General features: G+C 33.0%; 2 protein-coding genes across 6 annotated transcripts in view; both read left to right on the forward strand.

The window, feature by feature from the left end:
* The window catches only part of LOC111506190 (limbic system-associated membrane protein), a 1,118,878-nt gene that overhangs the window by 511,431 nt on the left and 580,272 nt on the right, over nt 1–27,175 (forward strand). The window lies entirely within an intron of this gene.
* LOC111504522 (facilitated trehalose transporter Tret1-2 homolog) overlaps nt 1–27,175 on the forward strand; it is a 49,224-nt gene that overhangs the window by 7,763 nt on the left and 14,286 nt on the right. The window contains exons 1-4 of one of the 5 annotated variants that reach the window (XM_074171764.1): nt 3,647–4,113; nt 11,298–11,440; nt 14,251–15,054; nt 19,526–21,733. In XM_074171764.1, coding sequence (XP_074027865.1) covers nt 11,398–11,440; nt 14,251–15,054; nt 19,526–19,986 — 1,308 coding nt within the window. In that variant the 5' untranslated portion in view covers nt 3,647–4,113; nt 11,298–11,397 and the 3' untranslated portion in view covers nt 19,987–21,733. Of the gene's footprint in view, nt 1–3,646; nt 4,114–11,297; nt 11,441–14,250; nt 15,055–19,525; nt 21,734–27,175 lie in introns of those variants that run through there. The other 4 variants (XM_074171767.1, XM_074171766.1, XM_074171763.1 and 1 more) reach the window with 4 other exon arrangements.

Below are 27,175 nucleotides of genomic sequence, written 5' to 3' on the forward strand. Positions count from 1 at the left end.
TTATATCGAATGAAATGAACCTACTATTGATCGAAAAAGGTATTTTATTTCCTCCAGAAACGCCGGTTACAACCATCTGAATATGATTAAGTATTCAGAAATTGGTTTCATTCTTTTCTGTCTCTCTCTTGTTCTCACTTGTTCAAAACTGCATAGCCAGCAGTGCAGTTTATATTTTTTTTACTCAGGACTTAATAATATTATCGTGTGGAATAGCAGTCGAACAGTCCAAGCATATTCTATTGCAGTTGTTTCATTAGACGTTAATGTTACAAAAATAGTTATTGTATTTTTTGAAACGCAATCTTCAGACCGTATGCAAAATTTCAGCTGGATGATGATATCGTTATTTTAACACGCTTTTATTAGCTTCACCTTCATGTACGTCTGTTTGTTTGTAACTCTCCTTTCCATTTCATATCGAGATTTGTATTTGACAGAATTGAAAACGTTATTGCTTGATCTTTTCGCGGGCAGATGGCGCTGTACGTAACCTTATTGATAATATCAACATTATTGCTTGATCAATTCGCGGGCAGATGGCGCTGCACGAAAACTTCGTGATATATCGACATTATTGGTTGATCTATTCGCGGACAGATGGCGCTGTACGTAACCTCCTTGATATAATTCGAACTCACTTTATATGTATTTCTTCATTTGAAAAAAGCGGGCTTATTTGTAACCCTTATTCGCGCGCCTGCTGCCAAAGTTAAGATGAAATAAATTTAGTTTAAAAAGACTAGAAAACATGCTTTCTTAGCAAACGAAACTGAAAAATATTAAAAATAAATATATAACAAAAAAAACGCTTTTACAGAACATCGAACTAAAAGGCTGAAAATATTTTTTTTTAAATAAGCTTAAAACAATAACGAACGAAAACTTCTAGTTTTGATGTGAAAACCATACGTGTATGGTTTGACCGGCGCGGCGATAATATGTTTAAAAAATATGTGTATGTTTGAAACATGTTTTTTTCGTTAACCAGCTATCGCACCCCTATAAATGACAACCCTCAGAAGTCGAAACTTGTGCGAGCTAAGGACTAACGAGATCTTACCTTTTAACGTTTGATTCCTAACACGGAAAGCAAGATAGATAGATGCATTCATCTCCAGAGATATCCAAATCATGTTTTGCCGGATTGTCGAACATTTTTCAATATTTTTCGTCGTCTGGAACTGTCCCAAAAGTATCATCTAGAGGAAGACCTCGGAACGTAAGATATTGAGAAAGTGATATTGAGGAAGTGGTGCTACAGGAAATCGAAGAACATCCTGAAACAAGTACGAGAAAGATCTCTAGGAAGTTTATTACGTGCCATCTAATTTGGTGGTGAATTCAAGTATATTTTTTTCATGTTTATAGAGTTCAGGCATTACTTTTCAGAAATTTCCAAAGACGTGTTACGTTTTGTCAGTGGTATCTTCAAAATATTATGCAAAATCAGCAATTAAAATCGCAAATTTTGTTTATAAACAAATTCAGTGTTTCGAGAAATGCCATTTGAAATTTCCACAACAATCATTCATGAGCGAAAAAATTTCCTATGCCATAAAAGAAACCCAATTCCAACACCCATTTTCCGTTAACATATGGGATGGAATTATTGGTGATCACTTCATTGGATCATCCTGTTTGTCTGTTCGTCTTGACGTTTGCCGCTATTATTTGAAAATGTACCCTTGACAACAAGGAATGTAATGTGATATCAAGATGGTGCACCAGTATATTTTAGTCTAGTCAATTCTCTGAATTGAATGATAATTGCAGTTCTTGTGAAAAAATTCAAGAAAATATCACCTTTCATTACAAAGCAAATGTTATACTCTATTCAAACACATTTTCAATTCAATCACTTAGAAAAAATTCTCATTCTATATGGGAAATACTCCAAAATTCCATGCTCTTTCAAAGAACCATTAACCTACACTTTCAGTAAGACTCATAATTGCCTCTAATCGTCTTACGATTCAATTCAACATCCTGGACATCAGTTTCAGCAAGTCCGATTGTGGTCTCATTATCTAGCAACGTTTATTTCGACATGAGCCTCATAACATGAGACGCGATGTAATAATCATGAAAATAACTTCAGACGTATCTGAACCTTTCTTTTCAACAGTACATAGGAGACTTGAATTCTTAAAATTTCGAAAATAATAATAATAGTAATGATGAATATGATAATACTAATCAGTCAGAAAGAGTTGATTTTAATGAAATTCAACATTTCAATATATGTTTCAATTAATTACTTTTGATTACTGAAATTACACGAACTTTCGAAAATGTTGATACAATAAAAATTGCAGATATAACTATCCTCTCAATTTGATCAAAATCAATCCATAGTTGGGAATCTTTGTATAGAGCAAATTTTTTTTATTTGTATAAAGATGAATAAGTAAGACGCCAAAATATCCTTTGTCCAAAAATTATTATTTTCGAAAAATTCAATTCCTTTTATCGAATTCTTTGTTATGCAGTACTGAATATATAGGTCGGACTATTAGATTATTATTAAAAAATAGTTTATCTTAACATAAAAGTGACTGCATACTACATCCTGAGAGATATGTACTCAGTGACCAAGTCTACAGTGAGGATCATGCAATAGACTTCAATTCTGTTGAAATTCTTGCAAGAGAGAGAAATTTTTCAGAGAGGTTGTTCTTGGAAAATGCATTGACTTATCCATCACAAAATGACATCAATGAAAAAACTGCTGTAAATTTTTCAAGTGGAATTCATACATTTCAGACGCTAAAGCTCCAGCGGCCTAGGCCAAGTTGATCTCTCCTTCCAAATTTTGAATTGACAACTGTTTTCTGCTTTTAACCTGAAAATGAACTAGCAGAAATCGACGCTTCCTATCAATTCATATTTTGGTGAATATTCAACGACGTAAGTTGAAAATATAGTCTTTTTTTATTTAGAGGAGAGTTTCATTTGCTGCTCTAACGTGAAATGCAGAAGTGATTACTTCATTATGAATTCCATATTCGTGTTAGATATAACTGTTATTGAACAACCATATATGGAAATTCCAGAATGGAAGAGCGTTACTAGATGCAGAACTTAAGGAAAATAGAATTATCAAAATTATAAGTTTCAGTTAATTTTATTGATGAACAATTAAGGATTTTCCATAAGTAATTGGCCAGTGACGATGTTGAAAGTGTACCTTTGGAAAATCCTCACTTCGAAATGTTTTATTTTATAATCAATATTTATTGCTGTATGTACTCGTAGCTGAGTTACATAAAATCACCGCGTGTGTAGTGAACAAACTGAAATTTATATTATTCAAACAAATTCAAATTTCTAAAACTTCATGATTTCTTTGACATATTCATAATATACTAGCTGACCCTACAAACTTCATACTGATATAAAAGTAATAAATGATGTGTCAAGTTATCAGCTGAGTTAAAATAACTTTTTTCATGGAGTCCGGCCATACTAAAACGGCCAGTGTTGTCATATCATTGTCATGCAGTAGTGAATTGGTACAGAAAATAAATGAAGATATATTTTATGGATACATATTTCATTAGTGTTGATTTTTACTATTAACTGTCATATCATAATCATATCAAAAAGTGAACTCAGTCAGTGGTAGATTTTTAACACCCAAACAGTAGCACTCTGTTCATATATTCGAACATCGTGTCTTAAATAGGAAATTGTTTCTTCAAACAAATGTTCTTGTTGAAATTTCTCATTATTCAAGTAATGAACAACAAATGCATTGCCGCACTAGAAGTCCAGTAATGCGTTTGTGCAGTCCACACTGGGTGTCACCCAAAAGGATGAATAACTTTCGAAAACAAATTTCAAACATTGAGATTCGGAGATTCCTGCTCAAGCAGCCCATCCCAATGTATAATTCGAGAAATTCCCCAAAACGTACGACACTGTCGTGTGGAATTCCCCATCCCATAGTCGCGGAATATCCTTGACATCTCAGATGCATCTTTTTTCATTTCTTACGTGAAGTAAGTTAGGTCGACATGAATTGATAAACGTGTAGTGACAACAAAGGAACACAATACTTAATAAACCTGAATATTGTTATTTGTGAAGGTTAAAAGGATTGAGATAACGGTAAGATTTTATTATGGATATCTGAATTATTTAAGTAGTACTCCTACAGACGAAACGTACAGTACGATTATTGTATTTTAACGTTATAATTCAGTGAATGAAATGAATTATCAAATCACCAATGAGAAACTTATCACTTATCTTTACACCAACATACATGGTATCGTCAAAATCAAAAGGAGAAATAGCATTACAAAACTATACCCACAGCAAAAATGGGTGAATATTCGTTTTGAGGGCACCCGGGGATTTTGAAAAAATTTTTGAGTGTACTCACGTATTTTGATGCGTAGATTACGAATCCGAAAGAAAAAAGCGTCGCTCCCCCTCATTTACAAAGTTACAGCCCTTCAAAGCTCAGAAAAGGGCAACTTTTCAGCCTTCTTTTTGACAAGATAAACTATTTAAAAACACAAACATTTATTCACTAGGTCACCTTTACACCTTACTCCTCCACAATTGACACTTTTCCATTCAACAATCAACATTTTTCTTTTAATAAACCTAATTCAAAAACGAACGCGTCTTCTGGTGATATTCTTCTATTTCTAGGTTAGTTACTAGTGACATTTCAGAAAACAGCGGTTGGTATTGTAGCGCTCTAAATTCCCGCTTCAAGATAAGTTCACAAATAAATAACAAAAAAAAATGACAAAAACAAAAAAAAAATCTTCCCCTATGTCAGTATATTATTATTATTCTGGACAAATGCCACTAGCACAGTGAAGACGGGGTGGTCCATAAAAGGTGTTCAAGGGCGCCACATGATTTGATTGCCCAGAATAAAAGATGGTTATAAGTCCCGACAAATCATGAAAGGTAAAATCTTATATATATATTTATAAAAAAAGCTGATGACACTGCAGAATATATTGTATTCTTATAGTACAAAAAAAATATTCACCTAGTGAACAACGGATATAAAAATAATAACAATAAGGCCTATTTAATGACCAGGTCCTAAACAAAATAATCATTAAAAAATATATTTTGGATATGTAGCGGAAATTGTCGATTGAATAACCATGGAATCAAACCCCACTCTAACCCAAAGCTTAAGCTTAAACGCAGGAAAAATAAAATAATGATAAATACGTAATTTCCGCTTTCCATGAAATAATTAGTGGTATAGTTGATAAATGGATCTCAATAAGTATATCACTAGATCACAAAAAAAATTCTTAACCCTCGTATCTAGGTACTTGCGTGTTGGGGCATAAGACGCTGACTCCGTTTCCGGTAGGTATGGCTCAAGGTTATATCAAATCGTGTAGATCAAATCCCAAGCCAACCAAAAAAAAAACCCTTAAAAAGAAAAAAAGATGATCAGGAACTGACTCCCTTTTTGAATTTTCAGAGAACTAGTCAAAATACTGAGTCCCGTTTCAATGTAACCCTCTTAACGTAAACAAATTATAATTAAAATTATAATTAATTGAGAGTTCCTTATTCCTTGTGTAAAACCCAAAAATTGCCCTATATAAATCACTCTGTATGATTTACTCAATAAACCCCTAAAGTGCCCTATTCCAAACTGAGAAATTAAAAAAAAATATTATCCTTGTTCTTCTTACATACTTTCTTAAAATCCCTTCTGCGTTAACAAAACAAGAACAAAGTATTCAATTATTAAACCAGTGATTGTTTGAAAAAAAAAATCGAACGCAAGTAAGAAGGAAAAATATTAACATATTTTCCTTATATTGAATTCCCACCCTGTAAGTGAATTCAAATATGAAATCCCCAAAATGTTTCCCAATAATAATTAAATCAAAAACAACAAGAAATATCTGTATCACCCCATATGCAACTTGATCAAATATCGAAAAATATTTTGTAGATATTATTTAGCGAATTATACAAGTCATTGTTGAGTAAAATTTATAATAAAAATCAATAAATTAAATTGTACACTTAGCTGATCTTGTAATGAATCTCAAAAAAAAATCGAATACCCACAACTTCATATTATAAATAATCAAATGTTCACTATATAAATCATGTAGAGCTAACTCAAGAAGTTTGAACAAAAATGTGTATTTGATTCGTACTGTAGAAATTTCAAGGTCAACTAAATTCTGAAAACATTTACTTGGTATAATTCAATTAGCAAAAATAAAAAAACTTTATTATTTTTTTCTATAAATAGAAAATTGAAATAAAATAAAAGAACTTGATAATTTTTATTTCATATGTGGAACTGGGAAAAATAATGTAGTGAAATACTGTACTATTCTTACCTTCTCAGAAGGGTTTTTTTTGTTTCTTCCAAAGAGGAAAAAAAAGTAGACCAGCAAAATTCCTGGGCGTTGGTTTATTATTTTTTTTTGTCCCAAATAACACCTCCAACTCACAATGGATCGTTTAAAAAGAATGGAGAAAATTCTTAACTTCCCTTCTAGTGATGTGAACACTTTGAGAAATCCGTCCCAATAGGTGTAACTGGAATTTTTCCACCTTTGTAGTTTTTTTTTATAGTAGCAGCAATTGAAATTGAACTGGATGAAAAAAGAGAAAACGAATGAAGGTTACGAATAGAAAAAAACGTTTTGGTGTGGCTTACCGGCTCCGGTCAAATAAATCCCTTAAACGGTTCGTGATAGTCCTCAACAATAACTACATCAATGACCAAAATCAAAGAGGCACTTCAATCACTATTTTGATATCAGAAGTAGAATCCCCAACGTGGGTAACAATAAAAATTGTTGCACTCCCTCAACCGTTAGACCTGCCTGTCGTTCATTTTGAAACACACTCCAAAAATAGATGATTTTCGCCTCCCTCTCACAGTTCCATCGAATTACAACACTCTCCTAAGGAAACTTCGCGAAATGAATATCATTTATTCACGATTCCTGTAGTATTATTTTCCTGCGAGTGCGATCACCCACACCTAGGTGTCACATATGATTAAAAGCAGGGTACGGTCAATTGCTATCAACGATTTGGAAGGACAGTTACTCGTTTCCAGATGGCCCTACCGAATTGGAAAATATAAAGGCACGAAAATGAGTTAAGAAAATAAACTTTACAGGGAATAACAAACAAGTATTATTAGCATTCAAATTAAATAAAAAATGTTACAAATTCCCCCTTACTTCAAGAAAATTTACTCAGGTAAATTTTCACTAGCGCTAGCTGGCTTCAAATCCTTAATGTTCCAAACCCCCTTGAAGATTCCGTTAGAGTCTTCCAACTCGTACGTCCAAGGGGAAACTTTTTTTCTAACTAAAAAAGGTCCCACAAATTTTGGAGCAAGTTTACTGGTATAATATTTGGACGCATCCGAGAGTACAAAATTCTTTCTCCAAACTAATTGGTGAGGTAAGAGCTGTTCTGGTCGCCGGCGTATTTTCAGTTCGTACTCTAGCTCATCCTTGTCCAGTCGATTTATCAACATTTTCCGAGCCATTTTAACAAAATGACTTTAACACTAAAAAATTATCAAATGTTTTTTTTTTTTATTTTTTTTTTATTTTTTTTTAGAAAAAAAAATGTAGCCCCACGTTGGGCGCCAAATGTAGCGCTCTAAATTCCCGCTTCAAGATAAGTTCACAAATAAATAACAAAAAAAATGACAAAAACAAAAAAAAAATCTTCCCCTATGTCAGTATATTATTATTATTCTGGACAAATGCCACTAGCACAGTGAAGACGGCGCCACATGATTTGATTGCCCAGAATAAAAGATGGTTATAAGTCCCGACAAATCATGAAAGGTAGAATCTTATATATATATTTATAAAAAAAGCTGATGACACTGCAGAATATATTGTATTCTTATAGTACAAAAAAAATATTCACCCAGTGAACAACGGATATAAAAATAATAACAATAAGGCCTATTTAATGACCAGGTCCTAAACAAAATAATCATTAAAAAATATATTTTGGATATGTAGCGGAAATTGTCGATTGAATAACCATGGAATCAAACCCCACTCTAACCCAAAGTTCAAGCTTAAACTCAGGCGCAGGAAAAATAAAATAATGATAAATACGTAATTTCCGCTTTCCATGAAATAATTAGTGGTATAGTTGATAAATGGATCTTAATAAGTATATCACTAGATCACAAAAAAAATTCTTAACCCTCGTATCTAGGTACTTGCGTGTTGGGGCATAAGACGCTGACTCCGTTTCCGGTAGGTATGGCTCAAGGTTATATCAAATCGTGTAGATCAAATCCCAAGCCAACCAAAAAAAAAACCCTTAAAAAGAAAAAAAGATGATCAGGAACTGACTCCCTTTTTGAATTTTCAGAGAACTAGTCAAAATACTGAGTCCCGTTTCAGTATTTGCCGCCGCCTACTATTTCAAATTCGTAGATACCTCACTAAAAACCAGTTTGGGATCTAAAGAATGAACGCAAAAACATTTGAATTACTTTAGGAATATTGACAGCATCAGTCGTACCAACTTTGCCGTTAACCTTAAAAACGTAAAATAGATACATATATAACCAAAAAGCAGCTCCGTACATTTTTTAACATTTTCATTGAAAAAATGTTGATTGTTGAAGTGAAAAGTGTCACGGAAGTAGGAATAAGGTGTAAAGGTGACCTAGTGAATAAATGATTGTGTTTCTAAATAGTTTATCTTGTGAAAAAGAAGGTGTAAATGTAGCCCTTTTCTGAAATTTGAAGGGCCGTAACTTTGTGAATAAGGAAGAGCGCCGCTTTTTTCTTTCGGGTTCGTAATCTACGCATCAAAATACGTAAGTACACTCAATAAATTTTTTCAAAATCGCCGGGTGCCCTCAAAAGGAATATTTACCCAAAAATGAGTAGAATATTACTGAAGTGTTTTCCCAACACCAAATTGTTATTTTCAACACCTCGACACGTGTTTCGATAATCTTCAAGAGAAAGTTTAATCTTCCTCTTGAAGATGATCACTTAGTGATCGAAACACATTCGGTCGTCAGGTGGCGGCCAGCACATCTTAAACACGCTGAACTGCTTTGCAGTTTTTTTGCAAGTGTCCAAACTTTTGGCAGCGGTAGTATTGCCCCATTGTCGTTCGTGGTCTTTTTGGTTCGCTTTTTACTCTCACACTCAAGATCTCCCTGACCTCGTTTATGTGGCTCTGTTTTCTAGTAACGAGGACCAGTACAAGCTGCAGTGGTTTTTCGTTGTGATTTTTCAGCTTGGCTATCGATATAATATCGAAGCCCTTGGCTTTCCAATCGTCTCTGATTTCTTCAATTTCGAGTAATTCAGGTACTCCTCGAAACATTACTCTTGAGGGCTTTACTTCTTGTATCGTATATGTATGATGCGGGATCTTTTCTTTGTCCAGTATTCTGAAATCGTCCGCCCTGTACCTGTGTTTTCCTCTCATTATTTCCATTTGATTTTTGTGGTTTCTTGATTGATACAATTTTCATTATTATTATGTTTTTGGTGTACTTCCAGTAAGTTTCTATATATGTTGCTGAGTTTAATTAATGTCAGTTTTTTTATTCATACAATCAGAAGACTTGTTGATTTCGACCATTTCAAGAAAAAGACGTTTGGAAATATTTTTTCTGTATGTGAAATTTTGATAAAAATTTGGTTAATGTCCTGTTTCTGAAGAGTGTTGTGTACATGATTTCCTATTGAGTTTCATATCACTTCTATGTGATGTTATTCTATCAATAAGAATTTTACATGTTGTTCCAATTAAATTCAAATTACAATTGCTACAAGGAATTTTATAAATCACATTTGACTTTTTGTAGTATCCGTTTTATCTTTCAGTTAAGTATTCAGTTTTTTAATAGTGTCGTCAATAATGTGTTGACAATTTTGATATTTTGTTCATTATGGAAAAATTTTCAAAATTACTTATTGATTCATAAAAAAATTATAGATGAATCATCATTATATAATTTTATGTTGATTATATCAGAATTTGTATTATTGCCAGTATAGAAAATTATTAAATTGAGACGTTTTCTGGGATGAAAATTATCGTTCAATATGTTTCTAAGTCTGAAACTTTTTTGCTTGGGGAAGGGTGTTACTAATTTTTGTATTTTTTTTCAAACATAGAATTGAAATGATTTTCATTACTTTTTCATCGAAAGAATAGTTACTGATATATCTTCCTAAACTAGTAAGTTTGATATACCAATCTGTTATCAAGGAATTATCAGTTCTATGGATAACTCTTGTATCAATAGTGAATTATAGTTTTTGATTATATCTATTAACAAAACAAAAAAATTTATGAGATTTGTCATACAGCATTGCAAAAACGGCATCGGCAACTCATTTGTTTAAAAAATTAATTACAAAACTCAGTTTAGGAAGTGTATTGTCAAAAACATCGTCCGTTACGTATTATACTCACCTTCAAACTAGAAATAACTTGAGTTGAAAATAAAATTAATCATTTCAATAATTTTATAATGTTTTTCATTATTTCAGTTATATTATTGAAACATGAAATGATATGAATGAAAAATGTTCAGTAAACCACACAAAATTTATTAAAAATTGAGAACTCTATTTTTTTTCTGCCCCGAGACATTATCGGCTATTTTTCAGCAACTTCATTGTGACAAGATTACAAGGAACATGGTAAACAATTGTCAAGTTAGTGAAAAAAGTACTTACTCAAATATAATTGGACATTATTTCTAAAAATACACACCACTGTGTAATGACATGTCCAAGTCAACTGTCAATTGTTCTATCAAAAAATATAATGTGAAATATTATGTCAGAGGCATGGAATTTGAAGTTGATGCACGCGTCTCTCAGAATAACTACAAGTATGATATGAGTTGTAATGAACTTAGAAAAAAATATTCAATCAAAAAATGAATTGGTAACTGATCAATTGTCATGTCATGACCAGAAACATTTTCATCGGATGTTGATGTGTTGGGCGTCCCGGGCGAGCGTCGTCATTTACATGAAGATGTGAATGACTTTCTATCAAACGTTTTTACCACTTGTGAACAATATTCTATAGCTAATGTCTGAGATATTAGCTATAGAAACGAAGTATGCTTCATTTCGAAATGAAATTTGATATAAATATGCTTTTTCAATTTTTTAATAATATGAACTATTCGGTGTTGAGTGTCACTATATGTATTAAAGGCCATTACTCGTCTCCAAAAGATCAAACACTATATGTCAGCATCACTTCGAAATTATATTTTTCCATCAACATATGTTTTCCTTCAGAATCCTTGACGAAATATATGAAGAATAAGTGATTCTACTTCCGGTTTTACTGAGGGTAGATGACATATTGAGATATCTACATCATCCAGAAGAAGTTAAAATGATAAAAATGAGCATAACAGCAATGTTGGTCGTATTAGCAGGTGAGATTTCATCAATTGTTATTTATGACTGACTGATCCTTTTGAATAACAGAGAGTTATTTGAATACAATTTCTGCGTATTACTTTTCATTTGCATATCGACTTTTCTTCAAATTTTTTGAGATCTCTTGGATGGGGAACTCTTACTTGATAGTAGCCAGATTCAAGTAGCTCTTCTGAGTGGCTTTTCGAACATGAATGTACAGGATGGGGCACCCCATACGACACGGTCCCTGTAAACCAAACCATTGATTTTTCGGAAATTTCTCTGTTTCATTGTATGTATATCGATTAAGGCTGCAAAATGAAACCATTTCGGAGTCTACATGGTGGCTCAAAAAAGTATTTTTATAAATGGAACACCCTGTATAAATGAGGTACTTTGTACCTAACTATAATTATTCTGGAGTTATTGATATTTTTATGAAAATGCTAGGTACAATTGAAAACTGAATAAAATCGAAATGTATAGAAATCATCCCTTCGAATTCTGACGAAGCATGAGAAAGGTTTTGGGCTACTGATTTCGATAAAACCTGTATCTCAATATCATATGGAATGTTTTGAAATCATTGTCAATTTGTCAGTGTGAAAAAACCAAATGGATTAAATTCATTTTTTAGTTACTGTACATATTTAAAAAAAAATCTCCAAACACGTCAAATTTAAATTATAATTTAACATTCTTCGACGTGAAAATATCACCCCTACCTTCAACCACCTTTAAATGACAGGTACAACCCCCAATTTTTCAAATGTGAAGTATAGGTTTCTGATATATCGTTTGAAAAGTCTCTTCATTTTCTATTCAAAAATGTTATTGCTTTCAAGTTTATTGCAACAATTAAGATAAAATGAATTAATATCATGTTGTTCCATGAAATACATTCTGAAACTAAAATGTAACGCAAAATGTAATGAAATGTAGAATACGAGAAAAAACCATGGATGTTAACGAAGATATTCAAAATGTTCACCGCAAACGTCTTGGCAACATCCTAATCTCAAATAAAACTATCTTCTAACATTATTCAACATATCAGGCGTGACCGACCTAATCGCAAGCGTTATTCGTTGTTTTGAATCATTCAAATTTGAAGGTTCTGTTTTGTACACATTGTTCTTTACATATCCCCATAATAGAAAATCTAATGATGAAAGATCAGATGATCGCGTTGGCCATTCAATCGATCTCCGCCTCCCTATCCTCAGATTCGGAAATGTTGTATCGATGTATTGCCGGACATTAACTTGGTAACGTTGTGGTGCTCCATCCTGCTAAAACCATATCGTATTCACTGGAACTTGAGGGTTTCCTGGATCAGGATATAAATTTGCTTGACTTGAAATGACATCATTTTGAAGTAGTGCCAAATAATTATCGCCCTCAATGAAAAAGTGACCAATAATATGGTTTCTTACAATCCCTGCCCAAACAGTAACCTTTTGAGGGTATTGCGTGTGTTCTTCTCTCATCCAGTGAGGATTTTTCTTCGACCAGTAGTGTCAATTTTGCCGATTAGCATGACCTCTAAGAGATAAAGTACACTCATCAGAAAACATAACGTCTCCTAATTGGATGATATTGTTATCCGAATCGATGTATGTGGGTTTTCCTCAAACTCAAGCATCACATCTAATTTGAGTTCATCACTCATTGCATTGGCAGCTGATTTTTCATCGGCCCCATATGACCAAACTCCCGAAACTGCTTCTCTATTTTGCTTATTGTTTCTTGAGATATAGGCGGTAAATTAGGCGAGCTACTTCCTGTTGTGTTCGGGTTTTATCTCCGTAACCAATCATTTGTAAAAATGTTATTTTATGCATTTCTGTTAATATAACCATTCGCCAGACTTAAAGTAAACGAACTTCAAACTCAAATTGAAATACTTACAACTAATGTTGTAAGGTAACATTTCAACTAACGTTGCCACGAAAATTATTTACAGTTTTTTAAAGAACATCACTATAGTTTTTGCTTACTTTCTTACGATCAATACCTCAACATGAGAAATGTTTTGAGTATATCGCAATAAGTTTTGAGTGTATTTTATCGAATTTTGGTAACCACATGATTTTGATTTATTTTGTCTCAATTGTTGCAATAAACTTGAAAGCGATAACATTTTTGAATGGAGAATGAAGAGACCTTTCAGACGATTTATCACAAGCCTAACCAAGGGGTTGAAGGTAGGGGTAGCATTTTTCCGTTGAAGTATGTCAAATTATAATTGAAATTTGACGTGTTTTGTGATTTTGTTAAAATATGTACCGTAACCGAAATAATGAATTTATTTCCCATTTATTTGAAATATCAAAGTTATCTCTGTCTAAAACCATAAAAAAGGACATATAATATTGAGAAACGAGTTTAATCGAAATCGAAATCCAAAAACAACTTTCATGTTATGTTAGGTCTAAAGTGGAGGATCAAATAGACCCACTCACTTTTGACCAAACATCATTCCGATGTTATTTACTTTCCGATTGTATCTAGCATTTTCATTCAAAAATCAATAAATTGGGATCGATTAGGTACATAGTATGAAATAATATTATTTTTTTCATCAACTGGTGTTCCATTTGAAGAAACACAACTTTAATGTCACAATTTTTTGAGACCCCCTGTAGATTCGAAAATATTTTTCTTCTGCAGCCTTATTCGATTCAAATATAATAAAATGAAGAAATTCCCGAAAAAAATATTGATTCGGTTTGTCAAATGGGGTGCCCCACACTGTATCTGATTAATCAGTTCATAGTGAAGATATTTTAGATTCATTATTGAAATGATTCCCAAATTTCAGGAAACCTATGGCTGTTGCTTCATTTTCTAGCTATTTATGATTCTCTGAAAATCATTTCGAAACAAGAAGACTATGTTGTTGCCGAAAAACTAAGTGTGCAGATATATGTTATTGGAGCATTGAAGGGATGTTTATTTTTTTGTGCTCTGGCTCATTATTTCGGAAGAAAAATTTCAATTGGCACCACCGGATTTCCGTTAGCAGTTGGATATTTACTATTATCGGTTGCTGAGAATATTGGAGTTATCTGTTGTGGAAGATTTTTGATGGGATTCTCATGGGGAGGAACTTTGGCAGTTCTACCCATCTATTTCGGAGAAATTGCCACTAAATCGTCCAGAGGAATTATATTAACAACAATAGTAGTCTCGCTTCAAATTGGCAGTATCTTAGGTATGAGTATAAACCAAATTGATATTGGCCCATTACTGAAATGTGTGGTACCTGGACTAGCGGTACTCTTTTCAATATTTTTTTTCATTTTTGGAACGGAGACACCTCATTACCACCTACTCAAAAACGACAAAATCATTTCAAAATCAGTTTTGGAAAACCTACGTAACACAACACAATACGAAATTGAAAAAGAGTTTGAAGAAATGCAAGGAGACATTATTTATTCAGGAGAAGAAAAAGTGATGGCTTGTTTCAAAGCAAATGGTTGGGTGAAATCCGTCTTCGTTCTTTTGAGTCTCAATTTTCTTCAAAGTCTATCCATGGTGACCTTCATGAAAAATCTAACTATTAAAGTTTTCGACAGGACTGGTTTCAATCTCACTGTATCACAGATGCTCATGATTGTGGGTATGTATTAATGATTATTCACAGAGTTAGTAAGACATAATTTATAATTTTTGAAAAATATTGAGTGCCTCACAGTTCCCAATAGTTGTTCACGTACATATGTTGTAACATGCCTTCGTAGCTAAAAATAGATGCATGCATACATGCATATTCAAGTAAAAATTTATTGTCAGATTTTCATCACAATATAGACCCGATTTCTAGAACGCATTCAACTACAACAGATGATTTCTTGATTGGAGTGGTACTGAATTATAATGCTGCGTATAGAAATTATCGACATGAATGAATAGAAATTACTAATTGGTGAACAGTTTACAAAACAGGGGAATTATTGCTACTGATGATTCAATTAATTTCATTGAATTTGTTATAAAAAAAATCAACACTCAGTGTTACTATCTTCATTCGGGTTTGAAGGCCGTCGTAGTTTGGAACTACATCCTACTGTTTCGCCGGTATGAGTGGCTGGCTTCTTCAGGGGTTTATTCATCTTGATGATTCACCGATATCTGGTGATTTTCAGTTCGTGGGTTGTATTTATGATGACTCAGGTAGTACGCCTCTCTTGTTGATGCCTTGTTATTGGCCGAAGTGTTATTAGCTCTCAATGACGTAACATTGCATTGCGCTATAGCACTTCAGCATCATTTGGTATGGAATCCCAAATTTGTTTGAGCGTTACCGCCTCCTCTTTTCTGTTTCAGTTTTCCGCATGTTTATGGATTTCTATGGCTTCCCATACAAGCTGACTGTGATATCCATGATGGGCGGCAAGTAGTTTCACAGCTTCAAACAGTATCATGTGATTTGTCAATTCAACCTAATCTACAGTTTCTCCGATGTTCATTCAGCCTTGTGCCTATGGATCTTTTGGTGGTATCGATATAAACTTTTTCGCAGGTGCATATACCCCCGCAGCTGATAGTGGATCTCTTTTGTCTTTCGCAAATCTAAGACTTTGTTTTATTCTTCTGGTGGGCTTGAACACTGTTTTTATTTTATGCTTCCCTAATATTTTTCCGATTCTGTCTGTAACCCTAGGGACGTACGGTAGAAATGCACGTGCAACCGTTTGAGTTTCCTCCCTATTTTGACTTGTGAGAGTCTTCAGTTTCATGGTCTTGTTGATCTCGATCTTAAAGTCACGTGAAAATTCTCCAATTTTTCTTGTAGCTATTCCGGTTCGCATATTCTACAGACAAGTTCCGTCAGTGTGTTGGTAATTCCCCGATTTTGACTTGGATGGTGGTTCGAAAGTGCATGCAGATAGATCTGTCCGTATATATCTGTTTTCGGTACACTTTATGAGTCAGTCGTATGCCACGCCTTTTGACCAATACATCTAGAAAAGCTATCCATTGTTCCTGTTCAGTCTCCATGGTGAACTTGATGCTAAGCTGTTGAGCATTTATGTGGCCTAGAAATAGGTTCAATCTGACCCTCCCATGTCTCCTGATGACGAAGTCAAATGTCAAATGGTTGGTTCGAAATCGAAACCGTCGATCACCTTCTTCTCAAATTACTCCATGAAGAACTTTGCTATCACCGGGCTGAGTGGACTTCACATCGCTACGCCGTCTAATTGCTCATAGAAATCTCCTTGAAGAGTCCGACAATATCACTAGAAAACAGTCCTATCTATCTCAAAGAATCTTTCAGCGGGACGTTGGTGAACAAGGACACATCGTCGAAACTGACCAGAATATAACTTACCTCCAAGGTTATATTCTTGAGGTGTTGCCAGATTTCTTTTACAGACCCTCAATTCGAGAAGAATGTCAATGACATACAGACCTTTTATGAAATTATATCCCCTAGATGTAGGCTACTAGCTACATTATCTGGAAATTATTTTAGTTCGGGGAAAAAGACAATTAGTTTCGTTTTCATTTGCCCCCTGTTTTTATATGGTTGCCGTTTTTAAAGCAGTGAGATAGATCTGACAGAATTGATGGTTGCTTGTCGAACAGTAATATGGAAGTTTCTGACCAAAAACAAACTGTACATAGTTCATCCTTATTTCCATGGTGTCTTATGGAAGAAAATTTCCGAGTTAAATTTTCGAAATGAACATTAGTGATGACTCATTACGGAGACGATGGCAAACAGCGATAAGACAATTTAAAAAAGCAAAAAGTTAAGGAAGGATGTAGAAGGACTCGAAAAACTTTGCACAGGTTATAAGATTTTTTTTGAGGATCAGTTACAGTGGTAGCGTTTTCATTTTGCAAACATTTTATTCACCAAATGAATCGCATACTGCCAAATTCAAAATGAAATGGTGCATCACTCATTATGTATAACAATATGGAGTACCATTAAAAATAAGTGGTTGGGTTCTCGATAATGGTGGCGACATATCTCTATGATTTGTAATAGACCTCTTGATTGATTTCACAACGAGCTCATACAGGCTAATTTAGTTTTTTGTTGAAAATTATGTATTATAAAAGTAAATCGTCTCCCAAGTATCCCATAAAAGTTTCCGGTTTATATGTCAAATAACAACTGAGCAAGAGCAATTGAAATTGTGAGACACACCAGGCAACGAGCTTCGAGCGTTGGCAACCGAACCTGTAGTTAGAGATTATGAATCGCTGCCATCGTCGGATTTTGTTTCATTTGCTGGTTTGAAAACACCACGTGTTACGTATTTTTGAATTCTTTTTTTTTAACAATTCAAAAGTTAAGGACCATTATGTGTTCATCAGAAGACAGCATTAGTACAGAACTGGATCACTTGGTTTCTGAATCGATGTCTCAAAACAATCAATAATGCACTGCACGTTATTATAACTATATCTGAAAGGTATAGGCAGATTTCTCCAAACCTCCTCTATAGCTTTTCATTGAATGAATATTTTCAAACAAACTGCTAATTTTGGAAGTGTTCTTTTAATGGCAGTACATACGGAAGCAGTAGCTGAACAAAAATCGTCCGCCAAAATTTCATAAGACCAATTCAATTTAATTATCTTCCAAACCCAGGTATTTTTGAAACAAAAGTTCTACAATAAATAAAGAGTCCCTTGGGATTCCAAGATATCATTTCGGATTTTTCTTTATGACGTGAATAAATCTTTGCTCAATATTGTTTATCGAATTCCAGTTTTCAAATAATATTCCAGAAAAAGTAGAATCTGATGTTTCAACAGAAGTCATGCCTGATGTACTCGAACTCACACTGTCCTCGGGGAACTTAGTCGTAATTTTTTCCAATACTTTCTGTATTTTCTACTCCTTTAAAACGATTTTTTTTTTCGGTGGTATATAATATTTACGGTGGAGCTTTAGATGTAGGGGCCGTCGGTCTCTCAATCTGGCTATCAGATATATGCAGAATTACGCCTGGTTTCAATATATTTTTCCCACTTTCATGGTTTTGACATACATGTAATTTTCTAAGTCGTTTTCAACCTAAAATTCAAAGTATTACTCAGAGTTAACTATATTTTTTTTTTATTAATCATTATCATTTTAAAATGATCTTCGCAACAAAAATGCGTCCCATTACCAGATACAGAGTGGGCCCCTCATAGCGCGCTGCCATAACGTTCGTGATTTTGAGTTACTTGGCAGTGAAATAAAAAATGTTTCTCGTGCAGTTACCAATTAATTCTTGCATTTAGGAACGATGCAATACTTGTAACATCCTTTTTTATCATTATACATATTCACGCAGTTGACACACTGCAATAAACAATACAAAACTTACTTTCTGCGGCTTTAGCACACGTATTTCGCTTATCCGCCAGCACTCCCTTGTCGCCGAGTGACGTCAAGCTTGCCCACGCCCCTTTTCGGTGAACGCAACATTCAAATATTAATTTGAGGGGGAAGATAAAGAGTGAAAATTCAGATTTTTTGAAGATGTACAATCTGACACATAAACTTCAAAATAATGGAATAAAAAAAAATTGCTAAATGAGCCCATTATGTTGTGATCATTTATTCATTTGAATAACGAAGATATTGTATGTGAAAGGCATTGTGGAACACCTTGTATTGCTACGACGCTTTATTGGTTAATCCATTATTTCAAATTGTGTACCATAGAGAAGTAACAATCGTTAAGCTAACAAGGATAAGTGAAGTCTTCAATCAAATTGCAAGTGATATTGCAGTGATTCTGTTCATGTATGTTCATGCACCAACATTTTAAATATGTTTTGAGTATATTTTGAAATGAGCAATAAATTTCTTCGAATCTGTTAGAATGATTGATTTGGTGTCAACTGAACAGATTGATATATTTCAGAAAAGTTCTCTGATTTTCTCCAATATAGTATGACAGTGTTATAATTTTTGTTTTTCTATTTATTGAAATGGGTATGTTTTTCGTGCAGAGTTATCACCACCTTCCTCTTAGAAATTCACCAATTGCTTTTCATCATCTCGAAGGATCCATTCTTTATATTCCACAATAAATTTTTCGAATATTGTTCTATATGAATTTTTTATCTTTCAGATGCCTTCGGAGCAACAGGAGCCTTTTTTTGTTTGCTATTAATTGACTGGATTGGAAGAAAGAAGTGCCTTCTCTTATCAACCTCAGGAGTTACACTTTCTCTATTGATGTTTGAATTGTTTCGTTCACACGAAAATTCCTATTTACAACTACTTTTCTTCACTTCTTCTATTATATTTCAAAGCATGGGTATCATTCCTGTACGTAAGGTATTTTTGGGAGAACTGTTTTCACTCAAATTCAAAATGGCTGGAGCAGCTCTAATAACTATACACTATTTTTCTATGGGTCTACTCCTTTCATACTTCAACCTCACAACTTACGAGTTATTTGATACAAATGGCTCATTCTATTTTGGTATGATTGTTTGTGCAATGGCTGCAATCTTTGTTCATTTCTGTTTTCCAGAAACGAAAGGAAAGAGTCTGGAGCACATTCAAGTTATTTTAAATAGAACGTAGTATCTATTTGAAGAAAAAGCCTTCGATATGGCGATATTTCTATTCACTCACTCTTGGTGAGTTCAAAACAGAAAATTTTCAAGTATCACTTCGAAAGTCTCCATTCATATTGCTTTTCGAAGATGAATAGTTTCAAAGTATAAGAACGTTAGAATTCCTAATAACAACAATGCCCTTCTCTCACTGAATCAAAATCTTGAATCATCTGAAGAATATCAGCTCAGGGACTGATAAATATTAGATTCACCCTTTGGATTTTTCTAACCGCACGAATCCCTCTCTGTTGAGATATTGGTTCTGATTGAAGTAGTTCTATGGGCTTGTTTTATGGTTTTTGGTTTACAGTTTATTTGGTAGTAATTTCAAATTGAAAAATAGTGTACTTTATTTCAGCTCTCTAAATAGCGTTGATTTCTCGTAATGGATCATTAAAAATAGGACTTTCTAGGCTCGTGACGTCACAGCCGTAGTCCCGCTTCCAGTTCGATTGACCAATAGGAACAATACATATAATGAACATTGTAAAATTCACGGAGCGTATAAACAGTTTCTGATTCATTCGTGATTCAAAGTGAAATACTAAATCTAAGAAGAGAGTATAAGAAATGCATTGAAAGGGATAATTGATTATACATGGGATCCAAATAACACAAAACGCAATAAAAACGTTATTTTTGAAATATCTCCGGCAGTAGACATTTCCATGTTAATATTCAATAATGGAAGTGTGTATGAACCCATCAACGTTTAAGTTCATGAAAAAATTCTCCGGATGAAATGAAATGTACTCGAAAACCATAGTTCTGAGTAGAATTTAAAGAGCTATATTTTTGAATGGTTCTCGAAGGCTAATGAACCCTAATAAAATAAATCAATTATGCATTCATGCTACACACCAAAAATAAGAAATTTAACGTTATATATTAGTCATATTGCAAATATAAAGAGGTATTGGGACCGATTAGGCTCGATAAGTATAATATACCCCTAACTCGATCAGTCTATAAGCAAACCAGTATCATTTTCAATAGCATGAAACAAGCCCATTGTTGGGGTTCAAAAGGCAGACAAATATTCTAAATACTGACATAACGAAACACCGAAAAAAGTTGTGGAAAATTAAAAATATATATTTTCATCTGAATTTCTGTCTCAAGTTTGATACATTCGACAGTTCCATTGAAAAATTATTTCATTATGTTGAATGTTTCGATTATTTTCGTAATTATTGTTTCAAGTACTTAATTACATTAGATATTTTTTTCCCAATTGTATGTGTAAAAATTATATGTATCATTCACACCTTCTTCTGAGTTCTCATTGATGTTGAATAACTTTCTTTTTTCTTTATACAAAAATGTTCCAGCTGGCAAAATGAAACTAATACATATATGCAGAACTATTTTCAAGAAATATTGTGAACCTCAAAGGGGAAAGATCAGCCCCGCCTTCCATAGGTACGAATGCCCTATTTCGAGCATAGGAAAGCACACGTAGTCAGCCATATATTTTACGTGGATATGATCTCGTATAAGTTCATGGAATAAAATAAAGTCTGCTGAATAATTTTCAATGAGACATTTTTCAATTCATTTATTTTATATAATTTATATTTTTGTTTATAAAATTGCACTTTGAATTGTTGAACGTTTCACTGAATGTATTTTCGAATACATCTGTTATACAATATCTGAATACAATGTCTGGGCTGTATTGTTTGAATAATAAATTTGTGCAACACCTTGTCTATCATTCAATATATGAAATCTTCGGATATACACGACATATTGCATGTACTCCATCGTTCACTCATGAACAATTGTAACGAAAATATAAACTATTTGTAGATATGATGCAAAAAGTAACATCATGAAAAATAATAGTCAACGATGCCCTCCCGCGTCTGCCCGCGTTTTGGGCAATGGCACTTCATTGTTTCGACCACCCCTCTACCCCTTCGCATCGTACCCGTCGTCTTACAGTAGACGCGACGCGCAATGGCCACTGCGTTGCGTCAAGTTGATCCTATCGAGATAACTTTTGAACATTTCGTCCAAATTACTTGATGTGAAAGACAAAGTTTATCTATATCAAATACTCAAAACTCAAATACTCAAATACTCAAAACAGACTTTGAAATGATGAATGGTTATTTTTAGTGAATTTTTTTGTGAAGATTTCAAATTATTTGGAAATGAATTCCATACATTTCTAAATAAAGATAGAGAAATATAAAGCCAAAATCTTTATTTTCAAGCTCCTTAAAAAAATTTTGTAATTCATTGATTATAACTAGGTGATTGTTCATCAAATGAGTAATGAATTTGAGATAATACCTTTTTTCAGATGACAAAAGTGCAGTTGAAATAATGATTGAAACAATGATCCCTTAGTTACATTGAAATATACTTTTTGACCATTATTTGTATATCAAAAAATTATTTTGATGTATTCATTATTAATGAGTAAACAAACGATAAACATTTTCTTTGCTGAATTTGAACCATAAATATCGGTACCAAAGTATGGGGAGATGGAATATTTCCCATTGTATTTTCTATTCCTGAAGGATTCATTTGGATTATGAATATCTGCAATAGATATTCGCAAAAAACGAACATATCTCTTATTCATCAAATTAAATTGTTTATCCAAAACTATTAGTTTACTACACCTTCTGGAGATGCCAACTTGGTTGGTGAAACGCGCGTCTAGGATAGTTTTATAATCCTGGTGTTTGATAAAAGTGCTCATTTTGGATTTATTCCACACCGAAGGTCCCAGTTTTACCTTCCATTGAGAGTCTTTTACTTTTAAAGTATATGTAAGTCATACTTGGCTTTTATCGTGAATTACTCTGTGTGAACATACGAATCGAATGACAACTCAATCATAATTTGCAAACTTTTAGGCGAACTGAAATTTTGTGAAAATACACGTTTCATCTGAATTATTTGGTGAAGAATGAATCTATAAAACTTTCACAAGCTAAACTAGGATAGTAGTAGACAATTTTTATCAATAGAAAAGTCTGCATTTGGAACTTTACTGTTGAAGTCTTTTTCCTTTCAACTAGGGGATAAATTAGAATATAAACAAGGAGATAGTAGCGATACCAAAATAGTTTTGGTTTGCAGTTCCGTTGAGATCGACATAGAAGTTACTTTTCATCACTGTCTGGAGTGATTTTCGTATTATTTTGCTGTTTATCATATTTTCTGGAAAAGTATCTCATTGTGGTAAAAAGCCTTCTTCAATAGCGTCCTATCTTTACGTAGCTTCACATTCCGAAAAGTCACTTGCCATATGATACTTCAGAAGATACAGTTTTGTAACTTGCCACAGTTTTTTCCTACGTACGCATTCGAAAAATTCTGTATAGTTCTCCTCATTATTACTATTTGTCGTCTATATATGATATTGTATTCACATATGCGATATTTATAACCTAAGATTTATTGATATTGAATGTGAGTACTACGAGTATTTTCTAATTCCATGTTCAGTCGGGTCTTCTCCCTTCACAGCAAAAACACGCCGGAAAAAGTTATGGTATAGCAAAACACGTGTTGCATTTGAGTGAAAATTTCACAATGAAGTGTGTTATACGGATACATTGTAAAAAATCTATTATTTTTGAAAATTTCGAGTTTTCGAAACACTCAACTGAATGAGTTCAGATATTTATTGAATGTTGCCTAATACATTTTCGAATAATACTTATGAATATTTCTAATTTTGTTGATATTCCTTTTTAAGTTTTCAACAGGATACAAATGGATACAAAAAAAAAATGTTGCATTAATAAGTGTAAATATGAGCACCGCAAACTATTACAACTTTTCAAATGACATATCAGATGACATCATATGAAATCATCAGATTTTCGAGTTAAAACATATAACGGAAAAAGGAAAAAGAGCACTATTTTTTGAAAATGTTTAAATGCCTTATTTTGTTCACAGCACATTTGTTTCCTATTTTCATTTATGTAACCTAATATTATCTGCTAAAGCACATATTCAACGATAGATATCAATAGGTTTCATATGTTGATGGTGATCTGGAAACATTGTTGGATTAGGGACACCGAAACCAAGTAAACTCCAATGCTCTAAGAAGATGAATGTAGCGGATTTGGTCATCACAATATCAGGGCACTATTCTGTCGATTTATTTGTTGGGTGTGAAATTGGCTGAGGCTGCTAGATTCTATGGAGAGAGGAGCATGTATTCGATTGGAGACTCAAACATCACAAGAAAACTCAATGGAGGAAGATTGGCGATTTGTCTCTTTCCTATACTACATTTACGGAAATGCAACATATCTCTAACTACACTTTTTTAAAACTCTTTCATCTGAAAGTTTTGTATGGAAATGGTGAATTTTTTGAGAAACAGAGAAACTCTGTTTTGCAGATCTTATCAATTTCAAATGAATACATGTGCTGGCAATTACAAAATACAGTCATATATGTAAGAATTGAACCATATTAATGAAAATGCTTTTCACTGCAGTATGAATGATGAAATAGTGCTTTTAATAAATTGTTTTTGTCAGTTCAACAGTGCTATTCATTTTCTCGTTTTTTATTCAGTTGGAACTCTTTTTTATCTATTTTGTGTTTTATTAAACGTACAACCGTTTTCCTATGAAACTTTACCTGAATTAATTGATATATTGCAACTCTTATGAAAAAAATAAAAAAATCTTTCCCTTCATCACTAAACAAATGTAAGTCTCTCATCAGGAAACTTTACAATTCTTGACATCAAATCTTGATTAAATGTCTGAGAAAAAAACCTACATCCTATACGGGAAATACTCCAAAATTGTATGCTCTCCCAAAGATCCAGTAACTTACACTTCCATTAATGCCAATGATTGCCTCTATTATTAATCCTACAAAAATATTGCCATATTTCTTGATAGATATTCTAACGAAAGCCCACGATCTTGAATCCTTTTATTTTGAAGATCTTTTCGAAGTTTCCCCACGGTTCAATAAAATTCAACTTCCTGGACATTACGTTTCAGCAAGAATGGACGTGGTCTCATCATTTCTACGTGTGCCTAATAGCTTTTCATAACATGAAAATAATTTCATACATCTGTTGACCTTGGTTTCCAACAAGACATTTTTTTTCAATAATAGAATATACCGACAAACATTTGTTACCCCACCTGGAGCAAAAATGAGTCTTGAATATCCTTCTTTTCCAAATCTTTTATAGGAGAAATATGTTGATGATATCACCCTATCCCTTCCTTTCACTAAGTCAATAAAACAGCGAATATACAAAATTTCTTATAACCAACTTATATCCAATTTCTACTCACTAGACAAAATTTATTTTCTTTATCCTATACCTATAACGGTATTGACCAAATGCTCCAACGGCCTAGGCCAAATTGATCTCTTCTCCCAAATTCCCAATTGACAACTGTTTTCTGTTCCTAACCTAATAATAAACACGTTTTCCACATGAAAGTTTAAATATTAGATCATGTATCTTATCTTTCTTAAGTATTCATTCATCATTTTAGAGCAGATTTGCCTCTTCCGGTGATAAAAAGTCGTAGTGTATCGTGTTTCTTCTTGTAATGTTTGTCCCAAAACTTTGAAGTACACCATTGAGGATGATTGTGTTTCATGTGAGTGACAGTTAATATTGTATATTTTTATTTAAGAATATTGTGTAGTGTTCCTAATGAATGATATCTATTCAAGTTTTCTAAAAGAATATTTGTATTCGTTGTACAAACTGAATTAGAAAAAGTTATTTTTCGTGTAATTCAGTGTTTGTGTGATTCAATACCTAATCAAAATCCATTTTTTGTATATCAATTATATTTTAACTTCTTGGTTCTTGAACTATATGATAAATGATACTGATATTTGGGTATTACCCAGCGGTTAGTCGACACGATAGAAATTAATTTGTCGGTGATAATACAACCCAACATTCTCAAACATGATGTTGCTCACTTCAGGAAGAAAGTTGAAAGATTATTGTGGTTTGCTATTCTTCAATACCTAATTCAATCTTTGTTCTCTACAAAATCATAGACTTTGTATTCTCTTGCAAATTCGGTGAGTTTTGTTTTCTTGTTATGATCACTTTAATGTCTCCAGTTTTGTATTGTGTAATGGAATATTGATCAGCACTTCTCTTTGACCTAATTGTCTATGATGAAACTTTGTCAAGAGAGAGAAAGAGAGAAACAATGTAATAGATGACATGAAAGTACTGAATTGTTAGGTTCATACCAATATATGACAATATCTACGCCGATGGTAATGAAGGCCCTCAATATTCTCAAAATAAAACAATCCCTTTAGAGTTTATGTGTTGCTAATTATTATTCGACAAAATGAACAGTTGGAGTCATATAAATCAAAGTGTAATCAATATAACAATGAGTAGGTATCACAAAGGAAAGAGATTGAAGAGGCTACAATCTGGGTTGGTAGGCCGTGGTAAAATTGAACCGGAAGCAAAACACTTTTCATTAGTTTGGGCTACCATTGTCTAAATGACGTATGACAAATGCTTGGTTTGTTTGAAGGTGGTTGACAATGTTTCGTGGTGTATTTCATCAGTTCGCACTTCCATTGTCTGATATAATATAAATTGATTTGAAAACCCTGAAAAAATGAAAGATTAACCAAAAATAACAATTTTAATAAAACGAAAAACTGAAATTACAAGGAAAAACATACAAGCTACAACCAGAAAATAAAAAATTGATATATTAATGAAAGCTGAAAATTAAAAAATACTATTGACAATAATGAAAAATTTAAATTAAAATATTCCAAACCAAGCTACGTCACGACGTTTCGATTGTTAGTGTACAGAATGTCTTCGGATGATAACTGGACTTATTCCTCCGAGATAATATTTAGTTAATAATATTTTTCAATTTTCGGCTTTTATTAATATTTCAATTTTTTATTTTCTGGTTGCAGCTTGTTATTTTCGGTTGATCTTTCATTTTTTTCAGTGATTTCTCAGATCAATTTATATTATATTAGACAAAGGAAGTCCGAACTGATGAAATATAAATGCCTGTTTTGTAGCATTCTAAATGTTTAAGCACATGAAATTACTCTGTTAAGATATCTGTCCTGGTAAATTATTTGTGCTCCTTCCGCATTTCTATTTGCTAATTCATGAATGAAGT

The sequence above is a fragment of the Leptinotarsa decemlineata genome, unplaced genomic scaffold, assembly GCF_025532065.1.
Source record: "Leptinotarsa decemlineata unplaced genomic scaffold, Ldec_3_MD MMD2_tig00000035_RagTag_RagTag, whole genome shotgun sequence".
NCBI classification, from domain to species: domain Eukaryota; kingdom Metazoa; phylum Arthropoda; class Insecta; order Coleoptera; family Chrysomelidae; genus Leptinotarsa; species Leptinotarsa decemlineata.